This window comes from Carex rostrata, chromosome 2 (genome assembly GCF_964058835.1).
Source record: "Carex rostrata chromosome 2, lpCarRost1.2, whole genome shotgun sequence".
Lineage (NCBI taxonomy): Eukaryota > Viridiplantae > Streptophyta > Magnoliopsida > Poales > Cyperaceae > Carex > Carex rostrata.
In genome coordinates, this window is record NC_135919.1 from 6,432,248 (window position 1) to 6,457,490 (window position 25,243).

Here is a 25,243-nt window from a genome sequence, read left to right on the forward strand (position 1 = left end):
AATAACATTATTGTCATATTGTGTCACTATAGCGGCTATAGTGTTGATAGCGTCATAGCATTTGTGGTCCGAAAATGCTACAATGGTACTAGGGCTGCACAAAAACTTCGTAGTTCGTGATTCGATTCGAAAAAAGTTCGCAATTAATTTGGTTCGAAATTAGTTCATTCTGAAACAAATCAAACCAATTCGGTTCGAATCTTATTCAAATCAAACTCAAACTGGATATAATTCGTTCGAAATTAATTTGCAAATTATTTAGGTTTGAATCTCAAATAATGCAACTAATGGATTCAACTATTAATCTTTAATAATGTAGGAACTGAACATATATCAGAGCTCAAAATTGTTAATATAATGGTAACTTATAATAGAAAAATGTTTCAGTATCGTAACAAATTAACAATGGAATAAGTTTTATTTAACTAGGTCTATGCCGTGATTTTAATCAATCAAGCACCGTAAAAGAAAAGAGAATCTTGAAATGGTCTATAATCCATCAGTATGAATTTGTGAAAGATAAAAGGAAACTGTGTGAATTTTGTTGTGCGCGAAGAAAACTAATGCATAAACTAGCGGTATAACTAAGGCTGCCAAAAAAAATTGTACTTTGTAATTCGATTGACTTCGATTCGAAAAATTTGTAGTTCGCAATCAATTTGATTTGAAATTAGTTTATTCTGAAACAAATCAAACCAATTCGGTTTGAATTTTATTCAAGCTCAAACTCAAACTGAGGTAAGTTCAATTCGGTTCGATTCATTTGCAGGGTGCTATAGCGCGCTATTTAGAACCCTGTTTAGATACCACTCAACACGAATGATTGTTTGTTTCAGCGTCAGAAAAAACTCAAAACTTATAAAAGAACTAAGTTCCTTTGGAGATGTATTTCATTTTCTTGACAATTTTAGATTTGTTTGTTACATAAAGTATAATTTTGGGAGGAGAACCGGAGGAGTATTATATATATCTGTGAAGTTGAAAATGTATTAGACAGGAAAAATAAAGACTGGAGTAGGAAGAGAAGTGGGTTTATACTTTATATACACACAACATTGTAAGAAATTAAAAAAAAAAAATTATAGCAGCACAAACAAAATTTAACACTTAAAAGATTCGATCATGGGTTTTGTTTCCATTAGGAATTCTTAAAGGATCCGATTCTTATGTAAAGTTTGGTGTGGTGTGCAAAGAAATCGATTCTTATGTAAAGGAATCGATCATGGAGTTTGTTTCCATTAGGAATTCTTAAAGGAACCGATTCTTAATTAAAGTTTGATGTGAATGACACAAGAATAGAGGCTACTCTAAAATAGTAGTTATTCGGAATAGCAATGTATATTTAAACAACATTTTTGCAATTCAAAATAGCTAGAATAACTGCTATTTTTAATTCCTTGTGAATGTTGAAATAGCTACTATTTGGAAGTGTGAAGAGTAGTAGGGGCGTCAATGGGTATGATACGGATAGGGTAAAAGTATTTTCATACCCATACTCGCTAAAAATGATTTTACTCATACCCTATCCTTACCCATTAATAATTGATCTTACACTACCATACTCTTATCCGTTAAAATTATCAGGTAACGAAACGGTAGCGGATGAATAACGAATAATACTAGTATAATAAATAGTTACATTATATTTTACAAATAGAACATCAAAACTCATTTATTTGCACATATGCAATGACATTACTAATAAAAAATAAAAATAAATGTACAATCAATTTCAACTAAATTGTATTTTTTATAAAACAAGATAATTCAAAAACAAGAATATAGCTTCCGACAAACTCAATTATTTAATTAAAGAACAAGACATGCAAATAAAAGTAATATGTTTGAGTAAAGCTAATATACACTTAAGTGTACCAAGTGTACCGTACACTTAACCTTAGGACCATTAGATTTCTTTAAAATTCGTGCTACCACGACTTTTAAAGAATCTACACGACTTTTAAAGAAATCTGACGGCTATAAAGTTAAGTGTGCGGTACACTTAAGTGTATATTAGCTTTACTCAATATGTTTAATATTTTTCTTACAACAATAACAATACACTAAATAACAAAACTACTCACTAATTATTACTCAAACATTATCATATTACTATATTTTATATAATTACCCTATAGAGTAACAGGTACGAAATAATCTTTACCCATACCCTTATCCGTTTAGCTACGAAAAGACATCCTTACACATATCCATACCTAATAAGCTAACGAAAAAAAAAAAAAAACATTACTTATATCCACTTTATCGAATAACAGTTAAAAGGGTATCATTGACACCTCAAGTGAAGAGAAAAAAAAATGCTTAATTTTCGGATTTCCACCAACACAGTTTTGAAATGACAAATTTGACACCACTTCTGCTATCTCAACATCGTGACAATTCATTTGAGATCCAACTTACCTATCTTTTTTTTCTTAATTAACACCTTATTAACACTATTTTTTATTGGTTATAGCAATTTACTATTCCACATGTATAATTCAAACAATATTTTTACTAATCCGAATAGTACTATTTTCACACTAATATGAAAATCACTATTTTTTTCTCTATTCTCATTTCGTATTTTCAAATTTTACTATTCTAATTATCCTAAAGTAACTGGTTTTTGGGTTTGATTTTTAGGGATTTTTAAAGGAGCTGGTTTCTGAGCCCAATTCCTTCTAGTGAATCGATAAAATCAAACAATATATCTAATATGTTATATTATTTCTATAAATAAAAAAAAATTCTGCAAAACCAGGGGAAGTAGAAACTAGAAAGTGGCGTCGACCGACGGTAGCACCTTGGATTGGAATCATTCTGTTCGTATTTCGTAGGGTTGGGGGAAAAGAATAAAAAAAGTAAAATTGTGGAATATGGAGGTGGTTTCCAGAAACTGCGTCGGGGCTTCTCGTCTGGCCCCCTGACTTCCATTTGCCGCGTCTCAACGACATTTTCTTTACGATACTCATATTTTTCAAATATAACCCCACATTGTCTAAAATTATTTTTTTTATCTTAATTTCCTTTTCTCATGAAGGCAGCAATTGTATGAAACTCTCTCAATTACGATACTGATATCTTGAAAAGTTTTTTTTTTTTTTTTCCATTCTCTCCATTCGGATTTTTTTTTAATTGTAAGGGCCTCCATCAATTATAAGTGAATTTAAGGACTCAATTTTGAATAATTAATAACTAGGGCACAAATTCTAAAGCATTAATTATATTTATCGAGAAAATTTAGGGAGCAACGTGTGTTGAAAAGTTGTTGTGTGTATATATATATATATATAGAGTGACTAATGTGCATATGCATATGGTATGATATGTATACAGTCAAAATTTAAAATTTTAAAATCTAAAACGTTGATCCAAACCGTTCATCTTGTTCTCCATATTAATATGTGCTTGGAGACCAAACTTTACATTTTTCTGAATTTTTTTACTATTTATTAAGTATTTTACAAAATTGTTGATCCAACGGTGGCTTAACAAAACAGTAAAATCAGCAGCCACCGTTGGATCAACAATTTTGTAAAATACTTAATAAATAGTAAAAAAATTCAGAAAAATGTAAAATTTGGTCTCCAAGCACATCTTAATATGGAGAACAAGATGAACGGTTTGGATCGGCCATTTGGATTTTGAATTTTAGATTTATAGTCCAATGCACAAACCCCTCCATGCATTGCAATGCACCATAGCCCATCTCTCTCTCTCTCTCTCTCTCTCTCTCTCTATATATATATATATATATATTGAGACTTTTCTTGTTTTGTTTGGAGGCACCATCTAGGGGAGGTGCCAAGCGGGACAGGTCGGTGGATGAAATTAAGAGGGGGGCACCTGAGCAGGTTAAAAAATTGGGTTCAATTGAAATTTATTCTAACAAAATGTCTGGAAGCAGTGAGGTCATGAGGTGTCAAGTGAGAGGCCGAATCTTCTGCATCTTTGGAAACATGAAATTTCTATCCCTAGAGCTACTACCGAATAGAGTCAGAATCACTTTTAATATTTAAATATTTGATCTCGGATCTATCCCGATTCCACTCGGCAGTGGCTCTAGGAGTAGGAATTTCCTGCACCCCGGAGGGCTAGTGATACGGTCGCGTCAAGCGGAAATATATATTGACAACGGAGGCATTTCACACAGTCGATTCCATTTGCCATGTCTCACTCTCACCTAGGGGTGCTAATGAGTCGAGCCGGCTAACGAATCAATGAGTTGAGCGGCTCAATATTTCATAACGAATCGGATTCGAAACTGAAAAAAAGCCCAAACTCAACTCGGCTCGTTTTTGAAAGAAAAAACTCGACTTGGTTCGGCTCATGTAAACACTTGGCTCGATTCGGCTCGACTCGTGAGCTTGTGAGCCGGCTCATAGTTTTACTTATTTTCCTTCCAATGCAAACGATTGATCATATTTATGAGAAACTGCATCATTTATCTTAGCTAAGATTTGTCTGAGAAATGTTCATTTATCTACATTGATATAGGTCAGAATATTCAAATTTTTTTCTAAATTTCATTATTTTTCAAATTTCATTTTTTTTTCCAAATTTCAATTTGTTTTCCAAATTTCATTTTTTTTCAAACTGTATTTTTTTTTCCAAATTTCAATTTTTTCGAATGTCAAATTTTTTTCCCAAATTTCAATTTTCTTTTCAAATTTCAATTTTTTTTATCCAAATTTCAATTTTTTTTTCAAATTTCAATTTTTTCCAAATTTCAATTTTTTTTTCCGAATTTCAATTTTTTTTTCAAATTTCAAATTTTTTCGAATGTCAAATTTTTTCCAAATTTCAATTTATTTTCCAAATTTCAAATTTCAAATTGTTTTTAATCACAATATTATTCACAAAAAAATTCTGTCCAATAACCCAGTGGACGCGTGGTGTTCGTTTATAGGTCAGAATATGCTTGGGCGGGCCCAAATCTAGCTTGACTTCATAATTTACTGATACAGAGCATTCATAATTTACTGATAGTTTTTCTTTAATTACCTTATCCAAATCAAAATTTACTGTTACATCTCAACATTGCCTTATCCGTATTAATTTACTGTTAGATCTCAACATTGCATTATCCGTATTAAAATTTACTGTTACATCTCACATCTACCCTCTAATGGCAATATGAATCAAACATCAACTAAAAATATGAGCCAACTCGCGAGCCGGCTCGCGAGCTCGTGAGCCGAGTCGAGTCGAGCCGAGTGTTTACATGAGCCGAGTCGAGCCGAGTTTTTTGTTTCAAAAGTGAACCGAGTTAAGAGCCGAAGCATTGGGCTACAATTGACGAGCCGAGCCGAATTTGAGCCGAACCTTAATCATTAGCAGCCCTACTCTCACCGACATCTTCTTTACGATACTCATATTTTCAAATATAACCCTACATTGTCTGAAATTATTATAATACATATGAAACTCTCAGTTCTTTTTCTCATGAAGGCAGCAATTGACAGATCCAGTCATACCATTGTCGATCATCATCTCGACCATTCAAAATTAAAACTTGCATTCAATCCACATTAAATAATGAACTATTATGAAAAAGTGTGCGTTTGAATGTTTGATGCTCAAAGTCAAACTTGAGCAGAAGAAATAGAATACATCAACGGGGGCGTGTCCGGTTTTGCCTAAAATTAAAGCATCGAGGGGGAGGTGTCAAGCGGGACAGGTCGATTGGTGGAGAGAAATTAAGAGGGGACACCTGAGCAGGTAAAAAAAAATGGGTTGAATTCAAAATATTCGAATACTAGATTTGTTTGACACATTTTGATTTCTTATGTATATTTATACAGCAAGGGCGTTTTATTTGTTATTTTTTTATTTCCATGGACTTGATTGATAGTTGTTTTTTAGTTTTGGGCCGAGATTTTGGTTGCGGGCTCTCCGCTGCTATGCTTTCCACTGCTAATTGGGCTCTCCCATTCATCATATATATTCATATCAACTACCCATAACCCATAAGGGATGAGGCCATAACATAAACAATTCATTTATTGTATCTATTAATATCGATCGTCAGCCCAAGATAATAAATACGTATATATATGATTTTGCTAGGGAAAATATGATTAATTTGTGATTATGCAATTCTGGTATTCGATCTGGTACTTTTGAGTTCAGTAGATAGTTATTAGAAATTTCACTCATGTACAGGAAGTATATGTCACACCCCAAACCAAGAATTCTGGATTTAGGTGTGATCAACCTCGCCTCGTGCTTAATTAGTCATTAAGCACGCAAGGCTAATCATAAATAATAAATCAACAGCAGCGGAAGCAAAATAATATAAATGTCAAGCATCAGTCACATAGCAAATAAATAAACATACACATACATGACATATAATTCGATCCACCTCGGATCCAAATAACACCATCTATAGAAGGGGATACATGATCTATCGAGCCCGTATATATAACACAGGAAATACGAGACTCGTAAACCTAATCAAAAGCCTAATCCTAACTAGGTCAAGTGGTGTGGCCCTCGGGGACAGCTCGTGACATCTCCAACTGCGGACCGCCAGAACCTGTACCTAAAACCCACGAAACAACTTGTGGGTGAGCGACGAATCGCCCAGTATGTGACCCAGAATTATCCCCTCAGGGATCCTCTACGGTCAAAGCACTTTTATTATTTATAAAACAAACGCAATTGAAAATATGCACATGTGTGAACCTATAACAATATCTAATAGATTTTATAATAATTTTCAGGGATGCCATGATGCGATTATTCTATTATGCCAACATGCAAAATAAACCCAAAGTAAAATCAAAGTATAATATCGGATAGAAATCAAGTCGGAATCCAGTACACCTCGCACTGTGTGCCCAAATATAATAATAATAATAATAATATGGATAAAGTAATCACCCCGTGCCTTGCCAATAGGATCAAAAGATCCAAACAATATAATCCAAGGACTGTGATCAGAGTGCAATGATACACGATGCCTACTGACATCGAGCATTGCTCCACAAGATAGTAGCACACTAGCCGATGGTTATATCAAATCCAATGTGTCATCTCGCCTAACGATTCATCACCCAAACATATCCAATAGGAGAAATCATACAATGCATGTCGTAAAAAGTTAATCTCTTCCCTCATGAGCAGGAGAGAACTCTACCGTCCGGCCAGACCAATAGGATCAGGGGCTCGTCGACCCCGTGCATTAAGGCTCGTCGACCTTATGCACTTGCACATCATTCCTCAAGGCTTGCACTAGCCTTGGGAACTTCCGTTCTAGGCAAAGTAGCTCCTAATGTAGGGAAGGAAATAAATTCCCGAATCGTATCGTGCCACAGAACTCGAGATCGGAACTGCTCACGTCAAATAGTAAAATGATCGAAAAGGATATATAATCCAAGTTTATACATATAATATATTTCTAAAGCCATCCGAGAGTCAAGTGACGCTCGGCTCAGCGGCTGTCGGGCCGTCCCATGCCAAGTGACACCAAGACGGAACGAAGTCACTCGGCTCTGCTCAGCTCTCACCAATGCATGCATATGCACGTAATATAATAATATAGTCTTCTACGAGAAGAAGACAACTAATAACCTAATATTCTAATAAGGTATATATTTAATATTATTTAATTACTCTACTCTTAAAATACAGTAAATTCGGATTTTTCAGGGTTTATGCAATTCTACCTACAGTGCAGAAAGGAATAAACATGCTCTACAGTTTCAGTGCAACTACTTAAAATAAAGTGCGAATGTCAGGTCAGATGGATCGACTGGTAAGAGTACGCCCACGAAAGAAAATAATTCAGATATCCCACACCTGTAGGGCTGGAGTCTCTGTCGCTAATAATCGGCGTGCTCCGCGTATGCTCCGAACTGCGGGTCAGTCGGATCGGCCCACGGGTCGGACTCGCACGGAGTTGACTGATCTGTGATCACGTAATTTAAACTAATTAAAATCTATGCTAATTTTATTCTAACCCTCGTCCCAATTAATGTACAAGTCAATTTCTCGATTACTTCGATTTTATAAAATTTATCGGTTCAGTCAGTCGGACTGATCCGATTAGGCATATATTAATTAATTAATTTCATGTCATCGAGCGTAGCATTAATCTTAATTTACAGGTTTGTCAACTATTGATCATTCACTTTGGTCTAGTTTAATCTAATTTAATCCTAGTCAAATTTATATTCTAACGAACTCCCGTAATTTTTTTAAATGTGCTATACTTAGTTAATATATTCTACTATCTACTCTCTTTGATTTATTTTAATTCACTATAATTAATCCCGTCGTTCGAATTCGATATTCGAAACCTAAATTATAATTTAAATTCCTAATTGTAATATTACGATAAAATATGTTAATTTAATAGTTATTATATCAATTCGTATTAGTTACGTATTTTATTATATACGGTTGCATTTGGTTATTCAAAACTTTAGTTTAATTAAAGTTTTAGAAACGTACCCTTTTAAACTAATTTCACATGCCTCAGTTAAAAATACAATTAATTAAATAAAATAAGCCATAATAAAATTCACGATTTCGATTCAAGTTTGAAATTATTTATTCTAACAATTAGGTCTAATTTATAATTTAGTTGTATAATTCGTTTTATAAAATTAAAAACGAAACCCTTAATTGGTTTACGTGTTTCAAATTAATTTATTGCTAAGTCGCGTAATTCGTTATTTTTATAACTAATTAAATCTCTACGTTTACTTAGCCGTTTCGAATCTAAGTCCATAACAACTATTTTTCGTTGTTAATTAATTATCCTTTATTAATTAGCAACGAATTTTTGTACAAGTTCGAACAAAAATGTTTAAAAGAACTATTTTAACTTTAAAAACTTTTTATGAAACTTTTATTTTAATTTAATGTGTTGGGTGTTTTAATTTGGTTTGTTTCATTCATTATTTAAAAGTTACATTTTATCAATATAATTACCATGACGGTTTATCCTAATTTTAATTAAATTTCTTAATGACCTAGATAGTTATATATTTACAAATAAGTAAGTAAGGTAAATTACATTACAAATTTAAGAATAGATATAGCAATCATATTTATTAACGAATATTTATGTCCTTAATATTATGGTAGTTGTATATACACATTTAATTTATAAAAACGCCTACTTTACTCAGTTACTAATTATTAAGCTAATTCCTTAGTTCTAAATTTTTAGATAAAAATTTAGTGTTATTGTAGATGTACGTATATTATTCGGCAAGTATTGTCTCAACTAATTTGTTAAGCTATATTAGTCATTCGAATATATTAGCATATAATCTTATTTAACATAATAATTTTAGGCAGTCTTAGAACTTTAATCAAAATATAATTAAGGTGTCATATGCGTCAAGTGATTTTAAGGTTTCCTATTTTAGTTGATAAAAAGATTCAAGTGCTCACGAGCCGAGTGTGTTGATACTACTTAACACAATTCATATAGTGATATACTTATGTAATGATTCACATGATCTTAAAATTCTAATTTTTATCTCGCTGCGAAGTTAGAAGTGCCAATCTAGCTTATTAATCTATGATGCATCACTTGTTTACTTAAATGGCTAGTTGCTTAATTATAGGTTAGCTTGTATATTGTACATTTTGCATTATGTTATATGATAAGAACTATATTTAATAACTTGTTATAAAACATTTGATATTTTTATACAATTCATTAGGAAATCTTAATACATACCATATGCCTTTGAGTACATAGTGTGGAGATACATAATACATAGCTTATAACCGGTTTAAATAATGCCTATAGACGCACACATGCAAATAACCAATTAATTATCCTTAGACGAGTTTCGTTATTTATATCTTAATCTAAGGTATATGCTTGCCTTACTTATTATGTTTGTACTTATATATTGAACATACGTTAACCTATGGAAATTCCATTTTAACAATTCAAAGCCAATTTCAACGCTTTAATGGCCCGATTCAAAAATGCATTTCTTAAGGCCGAATTATAACTCAAAATTTTCAGATTTGCATAGAGGTCCGTATACTTAAGTTATTTATACATTTCAAGGGCTTTTACAATACACCCCTTAATATTATCAATAATTGTCAAGCCCCTCCCTCTTTTATTTTCCTTATGCATTACCAATATCACAACAAAGTCATCTAAAGAGGAATTGGGCAATTCGATCGAGTTGAGAACATCAACAACCCGTACTTCAATAATTAATCAATTCCACTCCTACGGTCTCTAAATAAATCGATCGATACAAGTCACACAAACTATCATCAATTCTATCGGGTCGGGAAAATCAACAACCCGCACCCGAAAATTAGCAAATTCACATCCTACGGTTATGCTTAACAAATCACTTCCTACAATTATGCTACGATATCAATTAAATTTGACCGAGTCGGAAAAATCAACAATCCGAACTCGACAATTAGTCAATTCAAGTGCTACGGTCTTTAATCGACTCATTAAGGCCCAAATCAAGAATTTAGAAGTTAATTTCAGAATTTACCCGAAAGAGAGAAGGTCGAAAGAAAGCGGCAATTTCCGAGGGTTTCGCCTCGCCTTGTGGCCACCAAAATTGAATCAACCACCACAGATTTAGCATCTCCAAACACCATATCAGCACCAAGAGACACCCGATTAGCACCCGCAAGCCACAGTGACAACCCCCAATTTCTAGGGTTTTCGGGTTCCCTCAAAATCAGAGGCAAAAAGTGAAAAAGAGAGAGAAATCAGCCGGGAGAGAGGTCCACGGGTTAGAGAGAGAAGGGAGGAAGGTTTTCGTGGTGGTGGCTCGGGTCAGCGAGAGAGGAGGTGGTGGCACGGAGGGCGGGGGAGGCAGAAAACGAGAGAGAGAGGCGGCTGGTGGTGGAGCTCACGGCAGGGAGAGAGGAGAGAGTGGGGTGGCCGGTTTGTGGGCTTCGCCGGCGACGGGAGAGGGGAGGGGGCGGAGAGGGGGGTGGGTTGGCGTAGAAGAGAAGAAGGGAGCAGGGGTCTCACGGGTAGGGAGGGAGAGAAGAGAAAGAGAGAAGGGAGAGAGTTGGGTATTAAATGGGACTGCTTTAAGATCCGTGCTGCAGCAAAATCGAATGGCCTAAATAATTCAAAATATTATTCTTACTTCTTTTAATTGATTTTAAAGTCTATTTCTTTTATAATTTCAAATAGAAGTTCGTAATAATTTTACAATTAAATTTGTATGTATATTTTGAACGTTTAATCCTCAATTTAAGATTCGAATAATTCGATATCAAATAATATGTTCATACACACATATTTCTAATTAAATCTCTATAATTCCTTAACGAACGAGATTTGTAAATTTTACAATTTATTTGTACGAATGACTTCGTATAATTATACTCTTACTTAGAATTAAATTATTTATTTATTTACACGAATCTAATTAAATAAATTCCTTCTTTTCTAAAAATTCAAGGAATTGTAGCGAATTTTCTAAGTTTCTAATTTACCGAATAATTATAATTTTATTCCTAGTGTTATATTTTATTTTATTTTTAAATCTCTAAATTTTAATATACATAATTTCATACATTACTTATATTTCGAAATTTTAGTTTTGTTTTAGTCGGTCAGAAAATTTCTGAAAGATCCTTAAGTTAATTAAAATTTTTTATTTAAGCGAAATGATCGATTTAGCAAATTAATCACGTTTTAAAATTTCGGAATATAACAACCTCCCCCCCAAATAAAAAGTTCGTCCCGAACGTCTGGGACAACTCTGTCGATGCGAATAACTGTGGGTATCGCTGTCGTGTCTCATCCTCGAGTTCCCAAGTCTTCTCTCGTGGAGTATGATATTCCCACTGCATTAGTATTCGGTGAATAACCCGTCTTCGTAGCTGTGTATCATGTGCGTCCAGAATGCGTATTGAACGGGCCTCGTAGGTCAGACTTTGGGCGACTTGTAACGGCCCGAAATCTAATACGTATGTGTTACCTGGGTCGAGGTATCGACTATGATCTATATCACGTTCTCTCTCTCTAAAAGTTAATTTGAACATGGAGTTTTAATTAGGTTGTCTATTCTAAGATAAGTAATGATTTGTTAGGTTTCTAAATTATGGTGTAAGCACAGGCATGTAATGGTTGAGATCTCGGATGAACACATTAGAGGAGACTAAGTGAGAACCAAATTAACCTTCTTAAGAAATCAATCGTTACTTGACAATTTAGGTATAAGAAACATTTCTAATTAAGTTCTTAGTTTGTGATCAAGATAAGGTCGACACCACATATAAATTCAAGCATTCAACATGGAATCTAATTTGGAATACATTATAATCAAATTCTTAGGTAAAGGAATTTCAACAAAATTGAATTGATTTAGGTTGGACAGTCTTAGGTAAAACTGTAGGTAATTGGTCTGAACGACCATTAGTTTAAGTAACTAGAGTTAAATTTGATGAAGGGTACTTTTACCGGATGTATTGAGTTCAGGAATTGGACTAGTATTGTTTGGAAATAAATTAGTTTGATGATTAATAGTTTCGCATGAGGAGAGTTCATCAAAATATAAATAACGAGGATTGCGAATAGGAAATCGAATATTAATCAACTAATCATAAGAATTTGCCTAATTGAAGCACGGTAGTAACTTCATTATAGTGCATGGCTTTATAAGTACGATGTCACTATGTATATTTGTATTACAATTTTAAGAATTTAATCAATCAAGGGTTCACATACATGAAACAAATTTTTGAATTGGGAATTGAATATTATGATTAAAGCTGGATTAAAGGAGAGACTGTTTGACACTCGGTCAGAGGTTCAATTATAAATATAGAGGATCACATTTTAAGGAATGACAATGATTTGAGAGAAACCGAGTCAATATATATAAAACTATCTTAGAGATAGTTAAGACGTAATTCGTTTTACTAAGTTAGACTATCTAATCAAAATCAAGAATGTGTTTCAATTAATATATCGATTAGAATGGACATAATTTAATTACAACATTTTGACCAGACCAACAAGTCTTTATAATATTGATAATTAGCTCAAGGGTCAAGTATGAGAAATAAATTCTCAGATTGGATAGTTCATGTTTGCTTAAGCTCAAATAGAATGATACCCTTTTCTTGTTATATGAAGGGTGGTTTAATTTAGATTGAGTTGGCTTAGCTCAATTCTTATATGGGACACACATAGAATTAACTCTAATTAATTCCATTTAGAGTAATCAATTTAACTTTGGTCAAGATGTATCTTAGCGGAGTCAAGTAGTCATAATTGAATTAGATAGAATTTGAAATAGCCAATGAATAAGCCAATTTATAAAATTGATAAAGAGCGTAGTGATTGGACGACAAGTTGGGATCTAGGACGGTCACATTATTGTGCATGTGGTAGTGACAATGATTCATTTGGTATTTTATCGATGGGAGGTCCTTTGAAAATTTTGAGAAAGGTTTCAGGTTTGGCAGCAGAATTGAAATCCATGTGGTTAACGAGTTAAGATCTTAGAATAAGAATATTATTATATCAAATGGTTCGGATGATAGGAATAACTATTCTACTAGGAATTATATCAAGGGGGGTCCATGTGATAAATGAAGAAGGAATTTATGGTTGATGGTGTAAATATAACTTAAGTGTTTCGTCAGTTTCCTAAAGGAGTGATTTGATATCTAGAAAAAAAATGATTTAAGATTCGAATCGATTTGGGAGGCAGTTACTGCATTGGTGCTTAAGTATCGAATACGATATGGATAATCGAATCGGAGTTAACTTGTTTACACTGAATCAACCTAATTCAACAGTTTATGGTAGGAAAAAGGACTTCGATTCTTGTTAAGTTGGTCTTGATAAACCAATTAGACAGGGTCAAGAAAATTTTAATTAGGTAGAAGTCAAACGGTTGGATGATAAGAAATTTTGTAATTTATTTTTTTCATAAAAGGATTTAATCATATTTATAATCAATATAGGTCGTAGCTTGTTAACGAGGCAGAAGTAAACACATGGATTAGAAAGTTAGAGGGTCCTAAAATAATTTCACTTAAGGCCCTCTCAAAAATCCTAACTGAAATTTTCTAGGAAATATTTAGAACTAGTAATAAAATAAATTAAAATTAGGGAATTAATTGGTTTTCTAAATTTTCTAGAGTTGCATAACTAGCTTCTGTCAGTCGTACGTAAATTTGTAGGGTGTCATTACCCTTAACTCAATATGATGCAATGTATGCACTCCATCCGGAATCCATCATCTGGCCTGCTTGGAGTGCGGATGTAAATCGGAATCCTTGTCCCTAGCTTCTTTCCTCTGAGTAAGAAGGATACGTCATTCGAACGACTGAATCGTACGATCTGACTTTTATATTTTACTATGGCGTGGTGCGTGGTCAACCATGCTAGACTTAGTGGGACGTCGAAGTCTCGCGTATCAATACCGTAAGGTTCAAAATGAAGACGCGGTTGATTTATTCTTCTGTCACGAATACTGACTGATGCTTAGACTAATCTGCTAGTGATCGAAACGAGGCGCTGACCGCCGAGAGTTCAGGGTGAGGCTCCAGCAGCTGAGACACGGTTCTATGTTGCCACGGGATTTATTTGTTAAATTTCGTATGATAATTTTGAACATTCACGGTTTGTATTTTATAGATTTTTAAATCTTATTAATAACTCCATAAATCTAAATTCACAAATTATTATATGACATTTCCCCTTAATGGGATTAATAATCGTTCGAAAATTCACCTAGACCAGATTTTCAATAATCTCATAATTTAATCACTTTATATAATTTAGTTTACTGCATCGACTATCATTTAATTAATTAAAAATTATTATTTACCCAGAATACCACTTATTTATTCGCTAATTATCAATTCGATTTAGGGGACGATAACGGTCGTCCATCGTGTGACTGAGAAGTAGAGTAGCTATACTAATCATAGTACAATAGGGAGGGGACGTATAATAAGAGGAGAATTTGATTTCTAAGTATCTATATGCAAAGTTTTATTTTAAAAGTATAGTCAAAGTGCTTTGACTCGTATATATATATGTATATGCATATAGCTATATTTAATCATGGGCATGTGACTATGCTTGGTTTCGGTTTTCTTCGAGTGATACCCAGCTCAGCCTGTAAGGATTTCGGTAAGCTGAGCTCTGATACCACCCTAAGGATGTCACACCCCAAACCAAGAATTCTGGATTTAGGTGTGATCAACCTCGCCTCGTGCTTAATTAGTCATTAAGCACGCAAGGCTAATCATAAATAATAAATCAACAGCAGCGGAAGCAAAATAATATAAATGTCAAGCATCAGTCACATAGCAAATAAATAAACATACACATACATGACATATAATTCGATCCACCTCGGATCCAAATAACACCATCTATAGAAGGGGATACATGATCTATCGAGCCCGTATATATAACACAGGAAATACGAGACTCGTAAACCTAATCAAAAGCCTAATCCTAACTAGGTCAAGTGGTGTGGCCCTCGGGGACAGCTCGTGACATCTCCAACTGCGGACCGCCAGAACCTGTACCTAAAACCCACGAAACAACTTGTGGGTGAGCGACGAATCGCCCAGTATGTGACCCAGAATTATCCCCTCAGGGATCCTCTACGGTCAAAGCACTTTTATTATTTATAAAACAAACGCAATTGAAAATATGCACATGTGTGAACCTATAACAATATCTAATAGATTTTATAATAATTTTCAGGGATGCCATGATGCGATTATTCTATTATGCCAACATGCAAAATAAACCCAAAGTAAAATCAAAGTATAATATCGGATAGAAATCAAGTCGGAATCCAGTACACCTCGCACTGTGTGCCCAAATATAATAATAATAATAATAATATGGATAAAGTAATCACCCCGTGCCTTGCCAATAGGATCAAAAGATCCAAACAATATAATCCAAGGACTGTGATCAGAGTGCAATGATACACGATGCCTACTGACATCGAGCATTGCTCCACAAGATAGTAGCACACTAGCCGATGGTTATATCAAATCCAATGTGTCATCTCGCCTAACGATTCATCACCCAAACATATCCAATAGGAGAAATCATACAATGCATGTCGTAAAAAGTTAATCTCTTCCCTCATGAGCAGGAGAGAACTCTACCGTCCGGCCAGACCAATAGGATCAGGGGCTCGTCGACCCCGTGCATTAAGGCTCGTCGACCTTATGCACTTGCACATCATTCCTCAAGGCTTGCACTAGCCTTGGGAACTTCCGTTCTAGGCAAAGTAGCTCCTAATGTAGGGAAGGAAATAAATTCCCGAATCGTATCGTGCCACAGAACTCGAGATCGGAACTGCTCACGTCAAATAGTAAAATGATCGAAAAGGATATATAATCCAAGTTTATACATATAATATATTTCTAAAGCCATCCGAGAGTCAAGTGACGCTCGGCTCAGCGGCTGTCGGGCCGTCCCATGCCAAGTGACACCAAGACGGAACGAAGTCACTCGGCTCTGCTCAGCTCTCACCAATGCATGCATATGCACGTAATATAATAATATAGTCTTCTACGAGAAGAAGACAACTAATAACCTAATATTCTAATAAGGTATATATTTAATATTATTTAATTACTCTACTCTTAAAATACAGTAAATTCGGATTTTTCAGGGTTTATGCAATTCTACCTACAGTGCAGAAAGGAATAAACATGCTCTACAGTTTCAGTGCAACTACTTAAAATAAAGTGCGAATGTCAGGTCAGATGGATCGACTGGTAAGAGTACGCCCACGAAAGAAAATAATTCAGATATCCCACACCTGTAGGGCTGGAGTCTCTGTCGCTAATAATCGGCGTGCTCCGCGTATGCTCCGAACTGCGGGTCAGTCGGATCGGCCCACGGGTCGGACTCGCACGGAGTTGACTGATCTGTGATCACGTAATTTAAACTAATTAAAATCTATGCTAATTTTATTCTAACCCTCGTCCCAATTAATGTACAAGTCAATTTCTCGATTACTTCGATTTTATAAAATTTATCGGTTCAGTCAGTCGGACTGATCCGATTAGGCATATATTAATTAATTAATTTCATGTCATCGAGCGTAGCATTAATCTTAATTTACAGGTTTGTCAACTATTGATCATTCACTTTGGTCTAGTTTAATCTAATTTAATCCTAGTCAAATTTATATTCTAACGAACTCCCGTAATTTTTTTAAATGTGCTATACTTAGTTAATATATTCTACTATCTACTCTCTTTGATTTATTTTAATTCACTATAATTAATCCCGTCGTTCGAATTCGATATTCGAAACCTAAATTATAATTTAAATTCCTAATTGTAATATTACGATAAAATATGTTAATTTAATAGTTATTATATCAATTCGTATTAGTTACGTATTTTATTATATACGGTTGCATTTGGTTATTCAAAACTTTAGTTTAATTAAAGTTTTAGAAACGTACCCTTTTAAACTAATTTCACATGCCTCAGTTAAAAATACAATTAATTAAATAAAATAAGCCATAATAAAATTCACGATTTCGATTCAAGTTTGAAATTATTTATTCTAACAATTAGGTCTAATTTATAATTTAGTTGTATAATTCGTTTTATAAAATTAAAAACGAAACCCTTAATTGGTTTACGTGTTTCAAATTAATTTATTGCTAAGTCGCGTAATTCGTTATTTTTATAACTAATTAAATCTCTACGTTTACTTAGCCGTTTCGAATCTAAGTCCATAACAACTATTTTTCGTTGTTAATTAATTATCCTTTATTAATTAGCAACGAATTTTTGTACAAGTTCGAACAAAAATGTTTAAAAGAACTATTTTAACTTTAAAAACTTTTTATGAAACTTTTATTTTAATTTAATGTGTTGGGTGTTTTAATTTGGTTTGTTTCATTCATTATTTAAAAGTTACATTTTATCAATATAATTACCATGACGGTTTATCCTAATTTTAATTAAATTTCTTAATGACCTAGATAGTTATATATTTACAAATAAGTAAGTAAGGTAAATTACATTACAAATTTAAGAATAGATATAGCAATCATATTTATTAACGAATATTTATGTCCTTAATATTATGGTAGTTGTATATACACATTTAATTTATAAAAACGCCTACTTTACTCAGTTACTAATTATTAAGCTAATTCCTTAGTTCTAAATTTTTAGATAAAAATTTAGTGTTATTGTAGATGTACGTATATTATTCGGCAAGTATTGTCTCAACTAATTTGTTAAGCTATATTAGTCATTCGAATATATTAGCATATAATCTTATTTAACATAATAATTTTAGGCAGTCTTAGAACTTTAATCAAAATATAATTAAGGTGTCATATGCGTCAAGTGATTTTAAGGTTTCCTATTTTAGTTGATAAAAAGATTCAAGTGCTCACGAGCCGAGTGTGTTGATACTACTTAACACAATTCATATAGTGATATACTTATGTAATGATTCACATGATCTTAAAATTCTAATTTTTATCTCGCTGCGAAGTTAGAAGTGCCAATCTAGCTTATTAATCTATGATGCATCACTTGTTTACTTAAATGGCTAGTTGCTTAATTATAGGTTAGCTTGTATATTGTACATTTTGCATTATGTTATATGATAAGAACTATATTTAATAACTTGTTATAAAACATTTGATATTTTTATACAATTCATTAGGAAATCTTAATACATACCATATGCCTTTGAGTACATAGTGTGGAGATACATAATACATAGCTTATAACCGGTTTAAATAATGCCTATAGACGCACACATGCAAATAACCAATTAATTATCCTTAGACGAGTTTCGTTATTTATATCTTAATCTAAGGTATATGCTTGCCTTACTTATTATGTTTGTACTTATATATTGAACATACGTTAACCTATGGAAATTCCATTTTAACAATTCAAAGCCAATTTCAACGCTTTAATGGCCCGATTCAAAAATGCATTTCTTAAGGCCGAATTATAACTCAAAATTTTCAGATTTGCATAGAGGTCCGTATACTTAAGTTATTTATACATTTCAAGGGCTTTTACAATACACCCCTTAATATTATCAATAATTGTCAAGCCCCTCCCTCTTTTATTTTCCTTATGCATTACCAATATCACAACAAAGTCATCTAAAGAGGAATTGGGCAATTCGATCGAGTTGAGAACATCAACAACCCGTACTTCAATAATTAATCAATTCCACTCCTACGGTCTCTAAATAAATCGATCGATACAAGTCACACAAACTATCATCAATTCTATCGGGTCGGGAAAATCAACAACCCGCACCCGAAAATTAGCAAATTCACATCCTACGGTTATGCTTAACAAATCACTTCCTACAATTATGCTACGATATCAATTAAATTTGACCGAGTCGGAAAAATCAACAATCCGAACTCGACAATTAGTCAATTCAAGTGCTACGGTCTTTAATCGACTCATTAAGGCCCAAATCAAGAATTTAGAAGTTAATTTCAGAATTTACCCGAAAGAGAGAAGGTCGAAAGAAAGCGGCAATTTCCGAGGGTTTCGCCTCGCCTTGTGGCCACCAAAATTGAATCAACCACCACAGATTTAGCATCTCCAAACACCATATCAGCACCAAGAGACACCCGATTAGCACCCGCAAGCCACAGTGACAACCCCCAATTTCTAGGGTTTTCGGGTTCCCTCAAAATCAGAGGCAAAAAGTGAAAAAGAGAGAGAAATCAGCCGGGAGAGAGGTCCACGGGTTAGAGAGAGAAGGGAGGAAGGTTTTCGTGGTGGTGGCTCGGGTCAGCGAGAGAGGAGGTGGTGGCACGGAGGGCGGGGGAGGCAGAAAACGAGAGAGAGAGGCGGCTGGTGGTGGAGCTCACGGCAGGGAGAGAGGAGAGAGTGGGGTGGCCGGTTTGTGGGCTTCGCCGGCGACGGGAGAGGGGAGGGGGCGGAGAGGGGGGTGGGTTGGCGTAGAAGAGAAGAAGGGAGCAGGGGTCTCACGGGTAGGGAGGGAGAGAAGAGAAAGAGAGAAGGGAGAGAGTTGGGTATTAAATGGGACTGCTTTAAGATCCGTGCTGCAGCAAAATCGAATGGCCTAAATAATTCAAAATATTATTCTTACTTCTTTTAATTGATTTTAAAGTCTATTTCTTTTATAATTTCAAATAGAAGTTCGTAATAATTTTACAATTAAATTTGTATGTATATTTTGAACGTTTAATCCTCAATTTAAGATTCGAATAATTCGATATCAAATAATATGTTCATACACACATATTTCTAATTAAATCTCTATAATTCCTTAACGAACGAGATTTGTAAATTTTACAATTTATTTGTACGAATGACTTCGTATAATTATACTCTTACTTAGAATTAAATTATTTATTTATTTACACGAATCTAATTAAATAAATTCCTTCTTTTCTAAAAATTCAAGGAATTGTAGCGAATTTTCTAAGTTTCTAATTTACCGAATAATTATAATTTTATTCCTAGTGTTATATTTTATTTTATTTTTAAATCTCTAAATTTTAATATACATAATTTCATACATTACTTATATTTCGAAATTTTAGTTTTGTTTTAGTCGGTCAGAAAATTTCTGAAAGATCCTTAAGTTAATTAAAAATTTTTATTTAAGCGAAATGATCGATTTAGCAAATTAATCACGTTTTAAAATTTCGGAATATAACAGTATATATATTGTAAAAACTTTTCTTACTATTGATACAATGTCAAAAAGAAGTTCAGAAGCATTCAATAGTTAGGTCAAATATTTTGAAACTAAATTTCAGATTTACAATCCTTGTAAATGTGCTAATATATATATGAATTTGTAGACACAAAATTTACTATGATTCCAACTTCCAAGCATTATCATACTTAAAAGAATAAATTAATGAGATGTTGTTCTAAAAAAGGATATATACCTTTTTAAAATGCTATGGAGCAAAATTGAATTATTTTGAGATATTTGATGAAATGCCTGAACCACAACTCTTAACTCAAACATATGGCGTTAATACATAGAAGTTTATAAATTAAGAGTCAACTAATGTTTGCTGATACCGTTAAACATGCATGTAATTATCATAAAACATTTATATATATATATATAATTTAATTAATCACGACTACATAAACTGCCTAGGTAACAAACTTGCAGACTATATCTGCTTAAATTACCGGAGAAGGGGAGAACTCATGCATCCGCCTCCTCCTCTACCTCTCCGTCTTATTTTTATTCCATAATTTTACCACGTACATATTACAGGACCACACTTAAACATAGATCCAGACAACAATTAATGTAATATAAAGCATGCATGTACTAAGAAATATTATTTGTTTTGCTTTGAAAGATTTCTTCATTAGAAGTTTGCAGTCGACTTGTAAATGGCACCGGCTTGCCACCCTTGAGGAATCACATCATTTATCACTAGGGTTTTGCCCGAGTCGGAGGTGAGACGAATCGAGAAAGGGGCTTGAAGTGTGGACCCTGGGTTTAGCATCCAGACGGCACCCCATGAGTGTTGCATTGAGCTCCATGAGCCGTATCCTGATTGCATGAGATCAACTGCTGAAAGGCTTCCATCTCCTCCTACAAACTCAATCAGTACCGCAAAGTAGTTCGGGTTTGACCCTGAGTCCACACGAAATGTGATCTGGGTGCCTGAGTAGCTGCACTGGACACTGCAAGCATATATATATATGTGTGTGTATATAGCCTATAAGTTAATTTTCTATTATGGAAGAGTAAATGCATTCTTTCTGAAAGATGTATTAAAGAATGATCACAAGAAAGAGATCATATAGAGTGTGTTTGAGCAATTGAAAGCAGAGAATTAATTATTATTGGTTATTATTCCCTTACCGAGTATACTGGATTTGAAGAACACCAGCATTGCGAAGCTGATCAGACTGGCCTGACAGAGCCATGGCTCCAAAAGCGGTTCCACTGAGGTCAAAATGAACGGGCTCTGCAAGGCAGGGACCACCAGGACACTCGTCAGTTAATACAACAGTCACTGGGTTACCAGAGCAAGCCGCATTACCAGTACACTTGACCTGATAACAAGCACCGCAACCCAAGCCGGAATTGAAGATTGAAGGGCTGCCGGCGGCAATCATTGATGAGAAAGGAGCCTGATCAACTGCATTTTGGTACCCACATGCACCACCTAAAAAGTCACACACAGTTATTTAAAAGTTATGCATAATGCATGGATCACTTATCTCATGTGATCTCTACTGTGCACGTGCACATTTCATGCATATAGGTGACTCAAATATTGTTGGCTGTGTTTAAAAAGTCAACAAATTTTTTTTCCACAAATTAAACAGCTACTAATTATAACTTGCGAGTGATAAGGAAAGTCAGATATATATAGAACTTTTCATTTATTTAAATAAATACAACTTATCTGGACATAATATTAGTAATCATATATGTACATATATAATTAATTATAAGAATAATTAATTAATTGCATGCATGAAAACTAATGTAATATTCATGTTTTATGAAATTCTTGAAATTGTTGGTATGCACGTGTGTTTTTCATTACTGAAATTAACAAAACGACACCTACCTAACCTCAAAATCTTTGGAACTTAATTAGAAGCATATTTAAAAAACTCTTTGTTAATTATGAGTTATAATTCGGTACATACGTATTAGTTACATCCCCTAGATAATTGGCTAGATATATGCTGTATGCACCTCCTCGTCATGCATGAACACATAAAAAAGCTATAATATATGATGAAATGCTAATTGCTAACAAGTATATAAATACTAGTTGCAATCTGCACTCATTGATCGAAGCAGCAACAATAATATGGATAAACAAATATTGATGGTGTTGGTGCATGGTAATAAATGATGATATATATATATGCATGATGTGTGTGATGCAAATTACCATCGCTGCCAGCACCGTTTGCGCTTCCGTACCATGTGGCTCCACCTGTGGACCAGCCAGAGGAAGCAGCAAGACTGGTGTTATTCAAGTTCAAGAGTTTGCGGCTTTGGCAACAAGCTCCTGGGCTGATAACCATTGCTAACACTAACACAATCGTGAAGAACATGTCAGAGATAACAAAATGAGCCATTAATTAATTAATTGTCACTTGAGATCTCTTAATTTCTGAGGAAAAAGAAGAAGAGTACTGCAGGATTGATGAATTGAGTCTGGTAAAATGAGCTATTTATAGACAGCACGGGGGTACGTGTTAATATTAGGTCAATTTGTTACACATGGCTAAGAGATAGTGTAGCCTTTTCTTCTTAGTGAAGATTAGTACTACGTAAGGTTGTTAAATTCTGGTCAATAATTTGGTATTTTTTTTATACCAAATTTATCAGGATCAAAAAATTTATTACAGGAGCAATTGAAACCTCGATTTCAATATCCATCAAAGATGATCAGGTTTTACTCGAGGAGACAAAACTTGAGATTTCTTTCTAAATATGTTATGGTGTATAATACAATATTTGTTTCTCATTTGAACGACTTTAATATGACATGTTATGATTTTTCTTTGTTTATAGTTGATTCTATCATTAAAATATTAAATAGATTTTATATAAGAGATTCCCTTTAGATAATTTTCCACTAATTTACTTTAGACATTAATCCCCGTATAATTTATTGTAGAAGTCAATAATAATAAAACTACTTCTTTCCAATTTATATTAATTTTCTAATTTTAAAAGTTGCCCGAAAATATCCTTATTAGTCTGAATCAAAGAGTTTGAAAAATTAATCTCATTGGGGCTGTTCACATGTAGTAACAAGAGATTAAGAGTGAAGAATTAAGAGCTTAAGGAGCGCTAAGGAATTGATGTTTGGTTGTCTTAATATATGAATGAAAGTTAAAAAAGCTAAAGGAAGGAATAGAAGGTCTGGATAAAAGGAGGCTAAAGGAGGTAATTTTAATTCGTACTGAGGAACCAATATTGATTAAATGACTAAGAAAACTAAAGAAAACGAATTAAGTCTTAAGAAAGTTTAATTCCTTGTTGTCGAACAACCCTGTAGTAATCACATCTTTTGTATTGAAGATCAGCCGGTAATAACCAACTAACAGATAACATAAAATAAAATAAAATATTTACCAAATATTATAGCACAAAAATATATAAAATGTAAGAAAAATAAGCATAACATAATTTTTATTTTGAACAAACTAATTAAAATTTAGCACCACGAAACCATCTTCTAAAGCATAACATAATTTATTTCCTTTGAAAAGTCCTTATATATTTTATTTTCATAAATCCAACATCCGGTCATTCAAATTTTCTTGTAATTAATAATGCCTTTTGAAAATAACAAAAATCTTAAAGGGGACAGGTGCAGGATGTGCATGTATTAGGGTAAGAAATATTAGCAGTTGCTAGATTTTGAGCTTTAAATAAAAAAAAACATATCTCTCTTATCAATTGAATTTAATTTTTTATTGTAATTTGAAGGATTTGATAGGATCTACACTAGCTAGGGGCTACACAGACTTCAATCCTTATGCTTGGAACAATGATCAGTTCAAGTAGAGGTGAGCACAATTCTAGTGAAGACACTGACAGTAGCTGCAGCTCCTTATTGTCTATTGCAGTTTCTTAATCTTTTAGAGACTTTGTTGCTTATTTCATTTGTTTTGTTATATACTTGTGTTTTAAGGTATATAATGCATATGTGTTGTTATGTTTTGTGCTTGATTGGTTGTATCATAATTTGTTGTTTGATTTCGGATGTTTTAGTGGTATTTCTCAATACCAATAGGTGATCTTTGTTTTGGCAACTGGTACTAGTATGTTGGTAACAATGAATGATGAATGGGTTTTCAGTTTAATGAAAATCGGTGGACGGTTCCACTCTTTTCAAAATAAATAAATAATGCCTTATGAGTTTCTGAAATTAACCTTTTCTTATTACTATGTTTGCACTTATCAGGCTTGTGGTATGCAGGATTTATACATATATATAAATGCGTGATCTCAAATGTCTGATCTCTTTATCATGCATGTAGCACGAATTATGAGGTTAATTGAGAACCAATCTTTTATCTAGTGACAAAGACAATACCTTCCTTGTGGAATGTTGTAGTTTGAAATTGAGAAGGAACAATTTTTTTTTTTAATATTAAATAGTTGAATGAATCATGAGGTTAATCCAATGGCAAAAGGTGCCCTGCACCTCGTAAAAATATGAAGGTTTTGCTACTTAATTTGTTTTTACGTCTCTTTGTATTAGTTAAGTTTTAT

General features: G+C 33.5%; 1 protein-coding gene and 2 long non-coding RNA genes across 3 annotated transcripts; all 3 read right to left on the reverse strand.

The window, feature by feature from the left end:
* Positions 1–6,281: 6,281 nt before the first annotated feature.
* LOC144571634 (uncharacterized) lies at positions 6,282–10,994 on the reverse strand. Its single transcript, XR_013517543.1, has 3 exons — positions 10,503–10,994; positions 7,810–7,918; positions 6,282–6,550 (listed from the first exon to the last, which is right to left on the reverse strand). It is a non-coding gene; the product is annotated as an uncharacterized LOC144571634 (long non-coding RNA).
* Positions 10,995–15,262: 4,268 nt separating this feature from the next.
* Positions 15,263–19,975, reverse strand: LOC144571640 (uncharacterized). The gene is made up of 3 exons (XR_013517545.1): positions 19,484–19,975; positions 16,791–16,899; positions 15,263–15,531 (listed from the first exon to the last, which is right to left on the reverse strand). It is a non-coding gene; the product is annotated as an uncharacterized LOC144571640 (long non-coding RNA).
* Positions 19,976–21,329: 1,354 nt separating this feature from the next.
* LOC144547384 (expansin-B15-like) lies at positions 21,330–23,091 on the reverse strand. Its single transcript, XM_078296018.1, has 3 exons — positions 22,902–23,091; positions 21,851–22,157; positions 21,330–21,669 (listed from the first exon to the last, which is right to left on the reverse strand). Exons 1-3 carry the CDS (start codon positions 23,089–23,091, stop codon positions 21,348–21,350), a joined length of 819 nt encoding a protein of 272 aa, XP_078152144.1. The 3' UTR covers positions 21,330–21,347.
* Positions 23,092–25,243: the final 2,152 nt, after the last annotated feature.

Excerpts from the sequence above, each read along its gene's own strand:
- LOC144547384 (XM_078296018.1), bottom strand. The coding sequence starts at position 23,091 with ATGGCTCATTTTGTTATCTCTGACATGTTCTTCACGATTGTGTTAGTG. Across the intron at positions 22,158-22,901 it reads AAACGGTGCTGGCAGCGATG|GTGGTGCATGTGGGTACCAA; the intron begins GTAATTTGCATC and ends GTGACTTTTTAG. Across the intron at positions 21,670-21,850 it reads CTTCAAATCCAGTATACTCG|TGTCCAGTGCAGCTACTCAG; the intron begins GTAAGGGAATAA and ends ATATGCTTGCAG.